This window comes from Talpa occidentalis, unplaced genomic scaffold (genome assembly GCF_014898055.3).
Source record: "Talpa occidentalis isolate TD23 unplaced genomic scaffold, MPIMG_talOcc4v2.1 talOcc4.3, whole genome shotgun sequence".
In the NCBI taxonomy this organism is placed as follows: Eukaryota; Metazoa; Chordata; class Mammalia; order Eulipotyphla; family Talpidae; genus Talpa; species Talpa occidentalis.
Genome location: NW_023603184.1, coordinates 106632103 through 106651237, shown reverse-complemented (window position 1 = coordinate 106651237; position 19135 = coordinate 106632103). Strand labels below are relative to the sequence as shown.

Sequence of the window (19135 nt, the reverse complement as noted above, 5' to 3'; positions counted from 1 at the left end):
CTTTTCACATAACAGTCAATTGAAGCTTGCTTCAATTACAAGCAATTAATTTAGGCTTCACTTACCTCAAGGAATATTCAAACATATAAATTTACAGATAAATCCTGGGAGTGTCAAATTATGCAACCCAGAAAGAGTAAGTATTTTGCAGCTTTTGGGGCGTGTATCTGCCATTGTCAGGGCTTTCTTGTTCGTTTTGTTTTTGGCAGAAGGTTTTTGAATGAAATAGTAAAACCACTGCGGATACTGTCTTCATCTTGTTTTGCCTATTCCAAGATGCCATAAAATGAAAATCAGGCTTGGTAAAAGAGTTGGAAAGATAGCAATGCATAAGAGAAACAAAACAAAACGAGACCATTTATTCTCTCTTAAAGCATGTAAGATTTCACAATATTCCTTTTTCCAAGTTTTATGAGGCAATTAATTTAAAATAGTTTTTAATGTAAAAAGTAATACATATTCATTGTAGATTTAAACTACCTTTCAGTAACAAAATGACAGGTAAGTCATTCACTATCTTGCAACCAATGATATTAATGCATGGGTCAAAAACTTTTTCTAGGCACGTGTTTTTACAAAATGGGCCGATACTATGCAAACCATTATATAACTTAATATATATATATATATATCGACTATGGCATGTTCTAGTATTTCACGGTGTGAAATCAGTGATGCGGGGTGTGCGCTTGGTGGGCAATACTGGTCACTCACTCAGACCGTGACTGCTCGGTCTGCCCTAACGATCGGATCTGGCGAGAGTGCCAGCGCGTGGGAGTAGGTGGAGGGCGTTCAGGGTGACTGCGAGCACGAGCTCCCGGGGCGGTCCACATTTCCCCCAGGCAAGTCCCACTGACCGCCACCCTCGTGAGCACCAGGGCGGGCGACAGGGCAATTCGCCGAGCCCACAGCCCGGTCCAAGCCCGGGTCCAAGCCTTAACCCCCGCCCTCCGGGCCGGCGCCACTCTCTGGCGGTGGGGTGAGATAAAACGGGGCTAGGTCCTGCAACTCCAAGTCTGGGAGGCGCAGCTCTGATACCAGAGCCTTCGCCGGGTGGGTATCCAGGAGCGTTTGTTCCAACAGTTTAAACTGTTGCAAAGCGCCAGAACCCGAGTCACCTTCGGCAAACAAACTCTTAATCTCGCGGGGCGGAGCGCGTCGGTTTTATTTGCGGGGGGAGCAAGTCGAGCGCGGAGCCGGGGCGCGCATTCAGGCCTCCTCCCAACCCCGGGTGCGCCCGCCGACCCCTGGGACCCCCGCGGGGGCCCCTTCCCGCCCCCTGCCGCGAGCTTCTTGCGTCAGCCGGGCGGGGGTGGGGGATTTTCGGAAGCTCAGCCCGGCCGCCAGCCGGGGAGGGAAGGAAGGGCCCCGGCTCTTGCCCCGCCCTCGGGGGGCGGGAGGCGGAGCGGGGCTGGAGCCCGGCGGGTGACTCGGCCGGGTCGCGGAGGAACGAGTCCCCGAGAGCCCGCCGGAGTCGCTGCCGCCCGTGCCGCCCTGTCCGCGCCGCACCTCGGCCGCCGGAACAGGGTCGCCGTCGGGGAGGCCCAGAGCGCGATCCCTAGTTGAGCATGATGGACTTGGAGCTGCCGCCGCCGGGGCTGCCGTCCCAGCAGGTGCTGCCTGGGTCCTCTGCGCCCCGCGGCGGCGCCCGGGCCGGGACAGGGGCGCGGGGGAGGCAGGGCTCGCAGGGACAGCCGCCGCCGGCCGCCCCTCCCGTCTGTGGCGGGAGCCGGGACTGCAGTGGCCGCGCGCTGGAGCCGCTGCGCCTGCGCCGGGCCCGCGGGGAGGGGGAGCCGGGGCCGGGGGCCGGGAGGGGAGCAGGGGCGCGGCGGGGTGGTCCTGCCGACAGCGTGTCCCCCGCCCCCGGGAGCGGCTGGAAGGGGTCTGGGAGCTGAGCTCCCGCGCGGGGCGAAGGAGGATCTCTCGCTGCGTCCCCGGCAGGCGGGGCTGGGACGCGGGCGCCCCGGCCAGCTCCCCGAGTTCCCGCTGCCCCCGAAGCGGATGGGCAGGAGGGGGCGGACGCTGGCGCTCTGAGCCGGCGCGGCCCGGCCCTTCCGGGGCTGAGCGGCTCCCCGGCCGCGGGGCCGGCAAAAATGTGCCTAGTCACGGGGCCGCTCTTGGGGGAGCTGAGGTCTCCTCGGGGCTGGGCCCCGGGGTCCCTCCTCCGCCCCCGCCCCGGGCCACGACTTCCGCGGACGCGGGTGGCGCCTGGGTGCCCTCCGGGGACTGGGCTGTCCGGGGGTGCCTCTTGGCAGAGCAATTCATCTGTCCCTTCATCCGTTCGCTCTAGGCGAGGAAGGCCATTCCCCGTGGTGGAGGGGAGCAGGGGGTGCATGAAGCGCCCGGAGTGCTGATACCCCGACGTGCGGCTGCTGGTCGGGGCCTGCGCGCTCCCTCCCTCGCGCGGTGGAAAAGGTTCGGGCTTGGGGACCAGGGGCCGGCCCCCCACTAAGCACCGAGAACTGCGGGCGGGGCAGCTGACTCTGGCAGGAGTCGACCGCGCCCCCAAGTTCGTGTTGCGGCGGGGTGCCTCCCTGCCTCCCAGGGGTGCAAGCCGCGTGCGTGGCCTCGGCCTCCCTGACAGTGACCAGTTGGCTGTCACGGCGGCCCTCGGTGGGCCCTTTGCTGCTTTATAGCGTGCAAACCTTCCCGCGTCGGGGCCAAGGGACAAGTTGGAGCTGTTGATCTGTTGCGCAATTGTTATTTTCCCCTGGGCGGCTTTGTCTTTGGATTTAGCGTTTCAGAATTGCAATTCCAAAATGTGTAAAGCAGAATATTCTGTTCTGTGCTGTCAAGGGTAAGAATTGCGAGTGCAGATTAGAATTTCTGTTGCTCTTAGGCTGTTTGTGAGTGCACATCAGAATTCCTGATGTTTTTAGGCTGTTATTAAATTTTTTTGCTTTCATGATTATTTCTCCCTTGGGTGCTTTTCTTTCTGTTTGAGAATTTGTCTCGCTTTCTTAGCATATTGCTTCTTTTACCAGGGCAGGAGGTGGGACACTTGTGTTTCTCGATGCCTTGCTAACACGTTCTGTAAATTGTTACAAAAGGGAAAACAAATTTCTATTCATGTTTTGTAAGAACTTCTAAAGAAGTAGATACTTATATTTCCTTTTTTCCCCCGTAATTGGGTTTTTAGGGGGAAAGTATTTGATTCGAGCAAATGTGTAATTTAATTGCTAGGGCAAATATCTTTATGCTCTTCAACTAGTGTTAGACTAATCCTGAAAAGCGAAAGATTTTTAGTTGTTAGTAATGTATTAATTGTGCTTTTTTTCTTTTAGAGTTGTTTGGCGTGAACTTTCCCCCAGTGATTAGAATTGTATTCCCACTAAAATGGAGAAGTAATTAGTTGCTGTTCTACAATAAGCTTTAAGACCATCTATATAGTCTTAAGTCTTATGACCAAAGGATATATGATACTGATTGATTCCGTTTTCAAAATCCAGGAATTGTAACCCTTTATTTTTAATATTTTTCTGTCTGTACCGTGTAATTTAACATTCCATGTACAAAAGTGCTTAAGACTCATGTTTCTTCTTTTAGATGAGAACTTTCCAGTTATGTTTGACAAGTTACTTTTCCATCAGACATGGGTTTGCATGTTTGAAAACTATGAAAAAGAATTGAGTAAAATATGGAATGCATTTCATGCCTGTATGTATGTATGAAGGAAGCAAAGGTGAATTCTGACCTTTTGTCAAAGAGACTCCATGTCTGAAGTGGTACTGAGAGACAGTTTTCACCCCTCTGTGCAGAGGTGTGTTTGATGAACCCTGCAGTAAGGAGAGACTTAGATTCTCTATCTCTATTAGGTGGAAGGAACCATTCATTACTCTTTTCAAGGGTGTCTTGGAGAGATAAAGTACTTTTGTAGATGAAGGATGAAGTTGATTTGGGACTAGACTGATAAGATTATTTATAAAAGGTAGGAGGGGGGGAATAGAAGGGGCCTGCCTCTCATCTCAGTGAATTGTTAAGCAAAGAACAACTTTGATTTTTAGATATGTGAAAAATCTCTTGAAAGATTGTGGAAGTAGCATGTGGGAAGATAAATACAGAACTAACATTAGTCATTTTGTATTCAAAATGAGCTAGGACATTTGGGACATTTTGGAATCTTTCTTGTTAACTTGGGTTTTTATAAACAGCGCTAGAGATTTAAAAGCAACAACAAAGAAACATGTCTTTCTTTAGGACCACCAGGAAAAGTTGAAAATCAAATACATTATTTTTCTTAATACTTATTTTTATTCAGGATGAATTATACTTTACAGAGTGCATGAGAAAAGGAAACATTTGTGGACTCCAAGGCCTTTTTTTTCTGGGAATTTTCTCTGTAGTGGCTGAACACATGTAAAAGGAGGTTTTCCATAAATAATATTTCCTCTTTAAATTTCCTTGATCTGGGGTTAACTTTTCTATGTAAACTCAGGTGCAGGAAGAATTTGGCGCTGAGATGGTAATAGATGAATTGTAGGGCATTTCCCTGCGTGCCAGGCAGTGCAATAATTGCTTCACATGCATAATTTCACAGTAATCCCATGGGAAATACTATTCTCTCTAGTTTCCAGGAGAGAAAACAGGCCAAGAGAAGCCAAGAGTTCTGCTTAAAGTGACTCAACTATTGAGTAGCAGAGGTGGGGTTCAGATGTAGGTAATCTGAATCCAAGGACTCTTAATCACCACTTTCAACCTGGACCAGGACTAGTTAAACTTTAAACAGGTGGAAAAGTCACTTTAAAAAACAGTTGCGTTGAGAAAAACCAGGGGAAGGACTGGCAGAAATTAAAAAGGTTAATCTTTGTACCTTTTCCACTAATCAGAAATTCAGTAATTGTATATGAGGGTGAGGTGAACCATCTTAAATCTGATGAAAATAAATGGAATTACTGCATGGGGGCCTTTCAAGAACGGAGCAGAGACTTAGGGGGCTTTAATATGGAAAGGCAGGACCTTTTTCTTAATATAATAAAATTTAAAAAATTCCCTGGGATTTCATCAGTGTCCAGAATGCGGCCTTATATTTTCAGGGATTTTTTTTTTTTCCTAATTAAATCACTTAGCTGCTGGAGTCTCCGCTTTTTCAGTTGGTACATTTTCCTGTTACATTGACTTTCTGTTTTGAAGTAGTGATCAAAAATAAGTTTGGTGAAAAAATGTATTTTTACATATGTAGATGTATGGTGGAGAGTCGGACACACAGGGTTAAGCTAGGTTGAAGGGAAAGCAGTAGATTTGGGGGAATTTGAGTTGAAATTCAGATTTCTACTAGTGGAAATTTGCTAATAGAAACCTGTTAGCTCAAATTATACACTAATCTCCTGTTTTGGCACTTCTCTATTGAAGCAGGCATATGGGCCCAAGTCTAGCTAATTGAAGCTTGCTTGGGGTTTTGAGATAGTACATTTCAAAATTAAATACTGTATTACTTAGTCCTTATTGTTAAATTGTTTTCAGAACTGTTGTCTTATTTGTCTGAATTAAGGATGCTGCAGGATTTTTTGGATCCAGTGGTTGATTTACCTAAAAATTGGTCTGAATATACCTAGAGTATTTAAGTGCCTGGCCCATCCATCCAGTCTGTAAATTGGCTGAAATGTGTTGCACACCAGGGTGCAGAAGGACAAGTGTGCTAAGTGCAATATTTTACCTGTTTCTCTTCACCTATGGCTGTACATTTAAGTTTATTGCAAAATGGTGAATGGTTTATATTTGGATAATGTGGTTTCTAGAGATTATTGAAATTTCATTGCCACTTGTAAACATACTTCAATAAACATTTATTAAAAAGACTCTAAGGTATAAGTCAAGGCTTCTTTAATGAATAATGTCGTGTTTTCTGGAAATAAAGCCAAAACATATAGTTCAAATATATAATATTTACAATCCCAAACAGATTAGAAAAATTCAAATGGTATTCTTCTACCAACCCTCTGCCCCCCAAAAAACAAGACTGCAAAATAGAATCCTTCCTTTCCTAAAGTTGGAGTTTTCTATGTCAGCCTCTGCCACAATAAATCCTTTTTTACTATTAGTATTAGGAATTTTAGAAATTCTTAAGGTCAGAAGTTTTTATAGCGTATGTCCCATAATACTGTGATGGCAAAGCCTCATGTCTTTTTGTATGACAGCATGTGAGTTTATTTTGCCCCAAATGGTGGCAATAAAGACAGATCCAACACTTGAGGATTTAGAGCACCAAGTCTATTTTTCAAAGGTCCTGTTGATCATTGACTCCTGAGAGTTAGTATAATCCATCAATAGCCTGTATTCTAAAGGATTAAAAAAGATTACTTGACAATATGAAATGGTTATTCCTTTCTCACGGGCTTGGAAATCGAGACTTTGGGGCCTGTAGTATGTATCAGTAGCATATGACAGATCCAAAATCTGTTGCTTTTTTACATTGGAGAAAAAAGTTTGTGTAAGAAAAGAACAATATCTGATCAGTCAGTGTGGCTGTGAAGCCTCCTTCTGAACGTAAGAGTTTTTATTTTCTGTATTAATTAGGCAACTCTCTTCAATCACTTTTTTAAAATCTCTAATACTTGTTTTGTCTATGTATCTATGTTTTTTACTCTATAGCTAGATTGTGAATGTCTTGAGAACTGGGCATAGAATTTACATATCTCTCCTTTTTTAAATGAACAACCTTATGGGCTATATAGTTCACGCGTCATACTTGCCACACGTGCGATGTGGACATTTCAGTGGTTTGGTGTTATTCAAGGTTGAATAACCATCACCACAATTAATTTTAGAATATTTGCATCTTACCCCAAAGCCCAAAGGCATTAGCAGTCACTCCCCATTCCCCCTCAATTCTCTTGCTCCCTGTAACCACTCATTGATCGTTTCTATCTCTGTGGAGTATCTATTCTAGGTATTTCATATAAATGGTATTGTACCATATGTGGTCTTGTGTGACTGGCTTCTTTCATTCAACATAATGTTTACAGGGTTTGACCATAGTATGTATCAGAATGTCATAGCTTTTATTGCTGAATATTAATCCTTTGCAGTGTAAATATACACACTTTATCAAATCATCAGTTGATGATGGACATTTGAGTTGTTTCCAATTTATAAGATTTCTTTCTGTTCTCTACAACAGTTTTTAAACTTTGCTGTACAGGAATATCACCATCAATATTTACAGTACAGATGCCCAGACCATATCCTCCATTAAATCAGTCTCCAGGGTGAGACCCAGTATTTTTTCAAGCTTCTGAAGGGAGCAGTCAGGTTTGGTAACTCGTGCCCTAGAATACCTACTCGTGCCCTAGAATACCTACTCAGTATTTGTATCCATTGCAGGTATTTACATAGTGATGCAGAAGATCTGGTTGGGATGTTTTATTCACAAAAGAAAGTATTTTTGTGCTTGATTGCTGACCTCAGAGTTTTAAGATTAACCCCTAATCTGTGAACTGTGTTACAATTGCCCAACTAATGTTTGAAATCTAGTAAATATAATTTGAGCTCTTTAATCCGTCTTGAAAATTTGGGTGATAATTTTGTTATCAAAAGGTTTTCCCTAAGTGGGCCAGTAGAATTTTTCCATGTTTTGTCAGAAATGTGGCATGTGACAACCTGCAATGTAGATTATTTGGGAATGGCATAGAAGAGGCAGGGAGGACAGGTATTCAGAATAGGGATTGGAGAGCCTGGAGGCCAGCACAAACACTGGCCAGCTCTGGGAAACTCTGTGCTCTGTGTTCCTCAATCTCATTATTTTTATGTTTTTTATATTTTGAGGGTCAGAGTTAGAGTGCCCTATATCTGTTTTATATATCCTGACCACTGTAGCTACCATTTATTCTTACGTGAATGACTTTCTGTTTTACATTTGAAAACACATGTTTGCAAGGGTGTACGTGTGTGTGTGTGTGTGTGTGTATGTGTGTTATGCAGCAGTCCCACTTCAGACACATGAGAGTGTGGTTTAGGGCCTTCTAGCCTAGGTGGGAACAGGCCCTGAGGAAGTGGGCACCCCATTGAAGGAGTCTGTTTAGTCACCCTTGGGAAGCTGCATGTTTTGCTAACTCTAGAACTCAGCAGTTTGAAATTCTTTTAACCTGTCCCTCCTTTTAACCAGCTGTATCCTTTGATTTGTTCTTGTCATTTTATGGTGCATCATGTACATAATATTTGTTTAATCTCAAGCACAGAAAGACTTTAACATTAACATTTAGGCTATTTGCAGTGTATATAGTATTTATTTTTAATAAATAAATTTTAATAAATCATTTTTAATAAATCATTTTTCCCCATTCCTTCTTTGAGGAATGTAGTGCTATTAGGGTAGGTTAGTACCCACTCACCTCTGGTGTCTGTAAGAGGCAGGGCAGCTGTGATTGCACATGCAGGTGGCTTACTGATAAAGAGTATGGAACTTTTCCTTATTCCAGACTTCATCTTCTTTTGTCTCTGCTTCAGCACAAAATTGTAACACTGCACATGGATGCAGCACCCAAACCTTTTCCCAGCTTAAGGGCTAAAAAGAGAGGGAAATGATTATCATGTTTTGTTGCCTTCTGTAAAGGCCGTGGGCTCATACTAGGACGCATGATAGAGCCACACTACTTCAAGTGCTTAAGGGTTGATCAAGAACCTGTACTTTTGGTTGGTTTGTTTTGCAGTCCTGGAGTCACAGAGACTTCAGACTGTTAAAGAACCATGAAATTTTTTTAGCCAAAAAAAAAAAAGGTTTAGTCCTTAAAATCCTGATAATGGAAATGACCAAAAATAAATCCATTTTTACTTTTTTACTTGGTAAAAATTGCCAATTTTTGAAATAATCCTCAATGAAACATAATTAAAATATATATTTTGAAAAATCAATCCCTAAGGACAAGAACAGGGCTGGTTTATTTTGTGCTAAACCTTGTGCTGGGATCCTATCCTCACTCGCAGCCCATTGTTCTCTCAGCAGTCTCCACGCTGAGACCAGGACTGAGAATGCGAACTGTCTTGTGGGTGGTAGTCTGTCTTCTCCTGAGACAAACTTCCTTAGCAGGCTGCATGGTTGAAGGAGGCCTTGGAGCAGTGGGTTGAGAGTGAGTATGTTGCCTTTGAGAGGGGAGGTTACATTTCATGTGAAAAGTTCCAAAATTGAAGGGAAAGAGAGGTTCAGAGGAAAAAAGAAGCTAACTTAAAAGATTTCTTTGAATGAACCCAGAAGGAATGCAGTATTTTTTGAACTCTTACTGACGGATGCCTCAGATTGACACATATTTGACTTAAGGATCTCCAAAATCTGTAGTACTTAGATTTGCTCTTCAACATTCAGCTTGCTCTTGGGTCCTTCCTGTGAAAACAGAGGAAGTAAATTGAATATTTGCTTGTGCTGTGTTTACATGCCTTATCTTTCCTTCTTTACCCTTAAAAAAGAGTAAAGAGGGTTAATGTAGGTTTTGTCATTGAGAAAACTCTGTGAAGAGATTAAGAAACATTACATAGTTTAGGAAAGCAGAAATCACACTGGATATTTCAAACAGAGAGGATTTAATATGGGACATTAATTACATGGCTAATAGAGGAGCCAGAAAGACAACCCAGAGATTAGCAGACTAGGAAGCCACAGCTACCCTTGGGACTAGAGGGGCATTGGGAATGCCCTCCCCCCACCGACCCTTGGTGGAATGTAGTTGGAGGCCATTGGCAAGGGAGCCTGGGAACAGCAGGGGTGGGGTGGGAAAGGTATCTGGTAGCCACAGGCAAATGAGCAGCACAGTCACCTAGCTGGTTCCAGGATAGAACCTTTGCCATCAAAGTCCTTGCTCTTTTCTCTAAACTCATTCCTTTTAGGACTCTCAGACCAGGCCTGGTACTTTGCTTTAGGGACACTGGTCACTCTTACCCCAGGATGAGTTGCCTGGGAGGCCCACACAGCATGGAATGCACATTTCTCCATTACAGGGGGAATTTGACACAATGCCTGTTTTATTCTGACTTTACAGCTTCCCTCTAATTAAGGGAGCACACATATGTGACCACAGAGTAACTCTGTGATGGCGTAATCTTAGGAATTCCTCTGAAGAATAAAGATAGCATCTCCGTTAGAGGAGTTCACAGTTCACAGTTCGGGTAAGCATGCCCATTATTGGGAGCTCTGTGCTTCTCCCTCTGTAGGTGCCCTGGGGATGCTAGGGCAGGATTGATTGTGTGTAGATATTTTTTGTGTTGCTTCAGTGTCTGGTCAGAAAAAAGAAAAAATATCTCAAGAAGAACTGGGGCAGCCTCACTTCTCTTCTCACTGATAAATAAAGCCTTTTTCCCCCAGAAAGATGTGGGTAGAAATGATTCCCCTACATGGAAACGCATTCATCTCCCTTCCTTTTTTTCTCTGTGGGCCTCTCAGATGTCTGGGTTCCGTTGCACAGGTTTCCAAAGTTCACTTGATAACAGCAACTGTACTGTGGAGCTTTAATGACTGCGTGCCGGGGAAGATAACCATGGAGACTGACCGGTTTTTTATTTCCGTTCATATTACCAACTCCAGTGGTATGAAGAAAGCCAGCCTTTTGATGTTACAACACATCTGAAAACAGACAACTGGCAATTTCATGGGGGCAAAAGAGAGAAAGAACTAACGTTTACTGAACACCTATTAGTACTGCACTGGGCCCTAGACATGCCCTCTAACTTGATCTTGACCATAAATCCATGGTGATAGTGACTATAATCTCCAAGTTCCAGAGGAAGACATGGGTTCAAAGAGTGAAGGTAATTTGTCCAGAGCAGAGAGTTTGATGTCTGCAATCCCAGCTATCCCTTCTTCCTCTCTTCTTGTCTAAGGAGCATGGGTGCTTTGTTAGATGATGAAGAATACATCCCTCCTTTACAGAGATTAATTTAGATAGTATCCATATGTCAAGGAGTCCACCTGGCATTTTCAAAAGGGGGTGCTGCTGGTACCTGGGCTCAACTTCTCTTCATCCCTTGTTCCAGGACACCTGATGGCATTGTGACAACCAGAAAGGAATCTCCCCACACTCCTGAGCAGCAGTGCCAGTTCCAGTGGCACCAGTGGGATGATGGTTTAACTTCTGTAACCCATTTGAAGCCAGTGGATTACTTCTTCTTCTCAGGAAATCTCAGCATGTTATTTGCTCCTGGTAGGGAGGCCCAGCCTCTCCCTAGATGTTAGCCTGCTCACACCTTTTATTCCAAACTAAAATGACCTGGAAGAGATCATAGAAAGTGATGAAAGAGCTAGTAACCAGAGAGAACCCAGGTGCATTTCATTTGCTCAGGTAGAATGTCTGGTCCAGTTCCCTTAACAGAGGAATGTTATTTGATATGGTAATTGTTGCACCTAGCACTTAGCATTTCTCTGTCCTGTGACTGCAAGGAGTTGGTCCTAAAAAGGTAAACATTATTTTAAAACTTCCAGATGAAGTATAAAATCACATGGCATGACTCTCGCTGAGCCTTCACTGCCTTTTTTTTTGGACATTTTTGAAGAAGTTTCAAGTTCTGAGATAAAACAGTAAGGACAGCTGTGAAAAGCTGAAGAGGTTAGTATTTTGGTAGTGGGTTGATGCTTTAGAAAAAATGTCTAGAATATGGTTGCCCACTTTCTAGTGCTATTTCTGACCATCGGCCTGAGGGAAATAATGAGTGTCCTTTAAGAAAACACACTTAACATTTGCTTTGATGGGCGACTTTATTATCCTGATTGTAAAACTCCTTAATGAATATTTTAAGATACTATCACATCCCTAAAAAAATCAATTTTATTGTTAACTTGAAGGAGAGTTCGTTTATCATTCTTTAGATTATTTTTAATAGCATACCCGAGGAATAATTTGAAGTGTTATTACTGTGGTTGACGTTAAATAGTTCTTTTATGACTAGTGATTGGGTCATAAACGATGTAAAACAGGATACCTTTGTTAATTAGAGAATTAAAACTTTTTAACCCCAGACACCTTAGGTATACAATGAAAATAATGAATTTTGATTCTGCATGTAGACTTAGTCATTCCACAAATACTTATAAGGGTTTACACACCCAGGGGACTTTAGGGCATGAAGTTGTTTAAATTGTTCAAGATAATCAGCAAATGTGAAGGATATTTGCTTTTCAAATTGCCACTCCTCCTAATTAACCTACCCCATTGCTCTTTGTACACTTGGATTATAGGGAATGTTTCATTCATAATTAATGTAATTACATCTCTGTCTCCTCTGCTTAAGAACTCTAGGGTAGGAACTGTTTTCATTTTTATAACTCTGATGTGTCTAGCACCGTGGAGCTGCTCTGTGGGGCTTGGTATTTAATACCAGTTGTCTGTGCTACCTGCCAACTCCATGACTGTGCAAGGGGAAAGCTGTCACTTCCAGCTGGAGTGCTCAGAGAGGCTATCCTGAATGAGGCAGCATTTTAACTAGACATTTTTTTGAGCTGGTAGGGTTTCATTTGACTCGAGCTTCAGCTGGAAACACAAGTTAGGGTCCACGCCTGAGCTGAACTATGGCAGTCTGTTGGCACATGGGGTGGCCATGACATCATGGACTGACAAGGTTGATTTGGGGCTGGTGGTAGAGGGCATCCCGTGCTCCCTTGTGGCATTTGAAATTTACACAGTGTGTCTGGAAGTCACTGAAGGTTTTGGCAAGGACCAGACAGATGAGCTGGCTATAGACAGGAAGTATGTCCCATGAGTGGGAAGAGAAGCTGGACAGGTTGGACGCGTGGAACTGGTGAGGGGGCTCTTGCAGTGTGTGGGTGTGACTGGCTGGCTAGGCATCAGCTGACGTATTGGGGATCTGCAATGATAGCTCTAACTGTACTTTGCCATTTAAGAAGAATGTTTCTAAAACCTCCTTTTTAGAGGAGGGGAATAGATTTTTTTTCCGACTGTTGGCCCCATCATGAAATTATGCATGCTCAAGCTTGGATGCCCTGCTCTTTCAGGATTTTTAACAGAAACTCACTCACCAGTTTTCCATTCTGTTGACGAAAAACCATCTAGAAGTTGCACTTTTGCTTTAAGGATGGATTGTTTTCTTCTCCACAGTGGCACAGGGCAGTGTCTCTCTTTTCTGCCCTTCTTTAAGACAGATTTGTTTACTATCTTCCAGTTCCAATGATTAGCAGTATTTGCCCAAGAAAAGAAAAAACAGTGCCCTCTCTTTTCTCTTCCACGGGCTTTGCTTGTGAGTCCTGAGCTAACGGATACCAATAATGTTGATAATGGCTGCTTACAGTCTGGGACTCTTCCCAGTACTGAATTTTAACCAACTGATTTTTGTCATGTGCAGTCACCACCCTGGAAAGGAAGGAGCATTATCCCTGAGACCCAGAGAGGTTGCTGGATTTTATAATGTGTTATGCCTTAGTTCCATCATCTTTAAAGTGTGGATGCTATTTATGTTACAGTGTTCTTAAAACTAAGAAGTGGGCACAAGATCTCACCAGTAGGATATATTCCTCACATGGTGATTGTGATTATTATATTTCATTTTTTTGTTTTGTTTTGTTGTTTTTTTTTTTTTACACTGCTGAGGGGAGCCCGGTGGCAGGAGAGGTCTGCGCGTCATGTGGGACCCTCCCTGGCGGCCGGGGATCAAACTGGCACTGCATAGGCTGCGGGCAGCTCCGCAGCCCAGCGCTCAACCGCTGCGCCACCGGGGAGGCCCATATTTCGTTTTTATTCAGGGATGTTGGAATATGTAAGGGACCTGAGATACCTTGGCCCACTTAAAAAAAAAAAAATCTCTCCTTTAATTCTGACTGTGTAAAGGCAGAAACATTCATTTCCTTTTTTTGCTCTGCGCTATAATCTTCTCATTCTACTGTGGTATTCTCCAGGTGTGTGCCTGGCCACGTGTGGGCCTGAATGGGAGCCTCTAGAGACTGAAAACCAATCCATAGCAACCATGGCCAGGCCTCACCCGTCTCCTAGGACCACAGAGGCTGCACTGGCCACACTGCGGGTCCTCCAGCCTCACTGCCCAATCCCCTGTGCGGATTGATAAGCCATCCCATGGAACTTCTCCGACCCACTTCTTGCTCGTGGCAGCATTTCTTACTCTGGGGTTCTGCACCTAGAAACTGAGCGGCGTCCACAGGCAGGTCATAAAATAAGGAGTGGAAATGCGAGGTGAAAGGCTAAATGCAGGCATGAACTAAGCTGACCCCTTTCCCGTGTCCTCTTCCAGCCCCGCCCCCTTCTTTTAGTCCTTAAAGATGAAAATAATTCTTTGTAATAACTACCCCTTAAGCAATTCTTGCCTTGCCGAAATAAGGCAGAGTGGCGAAGGGAAAGAAGACCCATGACACTTAAGGGAAATAATCACAGCTGAAAACTTTTTACATTTACTGCCCTTCGTTGCTGCCCTGCAAAAGCGATGACCTCATCTCCTCTTTTTTCATATACTGGTCAGACCCAGAAGTGTAAAAATTAGACACTTCTCATGTTCATTTGACATCTGCACCTGGCCTTGAACTTATTAATAGTACTACTACCTCACCCTGAGTTGTCCTCTCTGTTTTTAAGGGGCATTCACATACTTTTTTTTTTTCTGTATGCCAAACGATTCTGAGAGGAGAGATGGCATTGCCTTGGTTGCCCTTGCAGGACCACACAGTAAGGTTAGGTGCTAGCCAGCTGCCCCCTATAGCTGGCGAGCAGTGGCCCCAGCTGGCTCCTGCACACTGTGCATCGTCCCCAAAGAGGCCGAGGTTGTTCTCAGGTCCAGGCCAGTGTTATTTGTGACACGAACCTGGGCTGGATCTCACTGTCGCTGTTTATTAGAGGGGGACCTCAGACAAACATACTTATCCTCCCTTTCATGCTTCTGTTTCTGGCTCTAGAAAGACTATGGTAATACTATTACCTGCCTTACACTTTGGCATGCATTTAGGTGGGTTCAAGTGTTTAGCATACTGTTGAATACATGGAAAGTGCACAGTAAGTGGGGCCATTATCATCACTTAGATTGTATCATATCTGTCTTTATCTGGACTCAGTACTGCCACTGTGATTTTCCATTTTCAAATCTAAATGTAATCAGGTAACCACTATCCTTATGTATTTATTTTGTGGCTTACCTAAAAAGATTTATGTTGAGAGAAGATTTTTTTTTAAAGATTTATTTATTTTTGCATATAAGAACTGGGGTACAGGCCAGAGGTGTAGGGGTTGAGAGGATTCACCAGAGATAGAGAGGGGAGCAGGACAGATGGATATACCAAAATACACTGCTGAGGGGAGCAGCGGGCGAGTCAGGAGAGGTCTGCTGCATCATGTGGGTTACCTCCCTGGCCTGGAATCAAACTCATGGTACAGTGGCTGTGGATTGCTTCATAGGTTGGGTCTTAACCCGTTGCAGCATCAGGGAGGCCCCTTGAGAGAAGATTCTTAAACTGATTTTGAGAGAATGAAATACGATCTGTATACTAATGATCATTTCCTTTTTAAGAGGTTCATATTGCTGCCCAGCATTTAGCAATGACAGTGGGTACTGTGGATTTTCAAATCTGTACTTCTGAAATGAGCTGAAATACAATTTCTGAGCTCAAGATTAACTCATATTGTTAGATGAAACAGATATAATACTTTCTCATCATCTAAGGCCCTTGTATTTCTACCCATTATTCAGATGACCTTTGCAATAATCATGGTGATGGCGTGGCATCTGGACCATAAATAACATTGCTGAATAACATCAAGGTGATCCAGATAAGTCATGCAGTTGACAAGCTGTCTGACGTTTGATACTTAACCTTTCTGAACCTGTTTCTTCTTCTCTCTAATCTCTACACAAAGTAGTATAAAGGTTAAATGACATAATGACCGAGTGAAAGTGTTTTGTGCTCATAAAGCACTACAGATGTAAGAGCTGTTATCTCACAGGGCCTTCTTTCTCCGAAGAGATGTAGAACTGTGTCTTGGTCTTAGTGAGCCGTTAATGGGTATGTAGACTTGACCCCATCATTTTGGGGTTCTCAGAGAACTGTCCATGTTTCTTCTTGTTTGCGGAGATGATCAGCCTGAAGGGGCTTAATCTGGGAGATGACTGTTAGTCCTATTATATTGAGTCGGGGTGGAGATGGGGCACAGTCTTTAGAAAACTACACAGTAGTTAGAGTTTGGGGTTTAGGGAAAGAAAAGTTTCCTACTGAAAAGTGGTTGTTTTCTCCTAAGGGCAGAGTTTCACAAGCTCTTAATTTGGCCACAATGGTTTGCTAAGGTCTGTTTTCAAGGTCACTCCAAATATTTCCTCAATTTCTGAATAATACACATTGCAATAGGAAAGTCTAGTTTGATATCTAACTTGTGTTAGGCTCACCAGATGACTCCTCCAGAGTTCTGCTTAATTAGAAGAGACTGCAAGCCACTTATTCAGCTAGCATCCCTGGGCCTCAAGATCCTTGTTAATAAACTGGGATGTAAATACGGTCTCCAAGATCACTGTAGTCAGTTGTGCATCTAAACGTAACTTAATGGCCAGTAAACCTCTATTCCTGAGAAACCCATCCTTGTCTGTTAGAAAGGCTGAGGTTGCTGATTTTGCCAGCCACACTTGAATATTTCACCTGTTGAGACTTTGCCCAGTCTGTCTTATCTGTGTGCACCATGCATGGCCTCTACGTTTATTGCTCCCGCAAGAAGTTAGTTTGGCTGGCACAAGGCAGGTTAAAGGCTGGTGGCTTAAGAAATGTTGTTTGCTAACCAACTGACATTTCTCCTGTTCTTTTCTCTTTTCTTTAGCCTTAATTTTATTATTAAAACATAGTGGGAGGGGTTAACTTTGAAGTGACTCTGGAATTAATATAGGAGACCTTGAACAAACAATCAGTATGTACTTATTAAGTGGGTATCATGTGCCAGTATGATGCAATGTGTGAAGGACAATTGAACTGGGAAAGGTGTGAGGAAATGGGCACTCTCACACTCTGTTGATGGAATGGATAAGGTACAGTCTTTATAGAGCTGTTGGCAATATCTGTCATAATTAAATATGCATATACTTTAAAAATATTATCTGTTTATTTAGCACTTGACAAACTGTTTTCAAGAGGACCATATGGTTCATTTTGCATTGCTGTCCAGAGCTCTGGATCTTGCCAATACTTGGTATTAGCAGTACTTTTTATATTAGCCATTCTTTTTTTTAATGAAAATATACTTTTATTTTTAATTTTACTGGTTACTGTGTCATTCTTTCATGTGTGCATATAAATGCCATATACTCTTTGACCTGGCAATTCCACTTTTTTAGACAAAATATCTATTACTGGATTATAATAATATTTAGGTTTCAGGTATAGAGTATTAATATTCTGTATATTAATAATATACATAATGTGTGTATAGATATACATATATATATATAGATACTAGTTTCCATCCTTCACCATACAGTGGATCTCTTTTACCTGATTTACCTACCTCCCTTCCCTCCTGGTAACCACCATTTTGTTCTTAGAGTGTAAGAATTTGTTTTTGTTATGTTCTTTTGCTTTGTTTCTTTTATATTTTCACTCCACATGTGAGTGAAATCATACTGCCTTTGTCTTTCTCCCTCTGACTTATTTAACTTAGCCTTTTCCCCTCAAGGTCAACCCATATTAACACAAATGGCAGCCTTTCATTTTTTTTTCCTGAGTATTTTCCATTGTGTAGATGTACCACATCTTCTTTATTTACTCAGCCATCGTTGGCATTTAGGTTGTTTCTGTATCTTGGCTGTTAAAAAATGCCACAGTTGGGCCTCCCTTGGTGGTGCAGGATGTTGAGCGCAGCGCTGTGAAGCTGTCCGCAGCCTCTGCAGCGCCAGTTCCATCCTGGCTGGCCAGGGAGGGTCCCACATGGCGCAGCAGGCCTCTCCTGACTCACCCGCTGCTCCCCTCAGCAGTGTATTTCAGTCATTCTGCCTGTTCTGTTCCCCACTCTGTCTCTGATGAATCCTCTCACCCTCCCACACATCTGGCCTGTACCCCGGTTCTTGTATAAATAAATAAACAAATCTTTAAAAAAAAAAAAGCCCCAGTAATAAGCATAGGTGTACATAAATTTCTTCAAACAATTAGTGTTTTCGTATTCCTCAGATAAATATACAGAAGTTGGAATGACTCGATCTTATGGTATTTCAGATCTCAATTTATTAATGTATGAAGAATTAGACCCAGTGAGAGATTAAAATTATAGATTTAGATAATATATTATTACTACACATAATAATAATAATGTACACTCAGCCATTAAAAATAATTGGAAAACTCTATGCTCTGATCTATATCTCTAAAATATATTTCACAGGGAGAAATAAGTGTAAAACACTGTGATTATATGCTACTTTGTATGTGTCTGTCTGTGTTTAATAGACTGTCTTCCTAAGAAAACAGAAAAAGCTGATACCAGTGATGGCCTTGAGTGGAGGCGGGGGTATCTGGGAGATTACTTTTACAACTTTTACGTATTTTGTACTATTTACATGTGCTGCTATTAAAAAAGAAAAATACATTGTCATGCCCTAGAGGAGACTGTACTTTAGTGCGACTATAGAATTGTACTTTTAGTGGTGAACTTAATGTAGTCTACCCAGACATTGATTTATAATGATGCACACCTGGAGCTTATATAATGTTATCTTGGGATGTTACTTCAATAAAAGAACTTAAAAAAGACAGCCCAGATAAGACATAAAGTATGGGTTAAATATTGGCTTTATGGAAGATTGATTTAAATGCCAAACTTGAGGTGTACACATAGATGCCTAAAACATATCCAGGGTTGTAAACCAAAGTTATCTCAATTAAAAAATGAAATATATATATATAAAATATATTGTGCATAGATATATAAATTTAGAATTTATGTAAATTTCTCTCAAATTTACATATATAAAAGAAAAAAGAGAACTAGAGATTAAAAAGGACATTGAACCCATTAAACCATCTCTGGAACACTGCAAAAAAAGTAGGTAAAATTTAAAATAAAAAAATGCCAGTTCTCATTGTGCAGTTAAGTTGATCTGATTTGTCCATGTGTCTTCAGGGCAGGAAGGCCTGGCTGATAGGAGGGCCAACTTGGAAGTCTCAGTGTTCTGCCTGGGGAGAGGGCACCCAGGCTAACGCGGTGACAGACCTCGTCATGTTGTGTGAACACAGAGG

General features: G+C 42.8%; 1 protein-coding gene across 6 annotated transcripts in view; it reads left to right on the top strand.

The window, feature by feature from the left end:
• The first annotated feature begins 1030 nt into the window (after positions 1 to 1030).
• Positions 1031 to 19135, top strand: part of NFE2L2 (NFE2 like bZIP transcription factor 2) — a 31309-nt gene continuing 13204 nt past the window's right edge. For 2 of the 6 annotated variants that reach the window (XM_037523608.2, XM_037523603.2), the window contains exon 1: positions 1465 to 1613. In XM_037523608.2, the coding sequence (XP_037379505.1) occupies positions 1569 to 1613 (45 nt within the window). In that variant the 5' untranslated portion in view covers positions 1465 to 1568. Of the gene's footprint in view, positions 1054 to 1464; positions 1614 to 2189; positions 2416 to 2495; positions 2798 to 18848; position 19135 lie in introns of those variants that run through there. The other 4 variants (XM_037523607.2, XM_037523606.2, XM_037523604.2 and 1 more) reach the window with 4 other exon arrangements.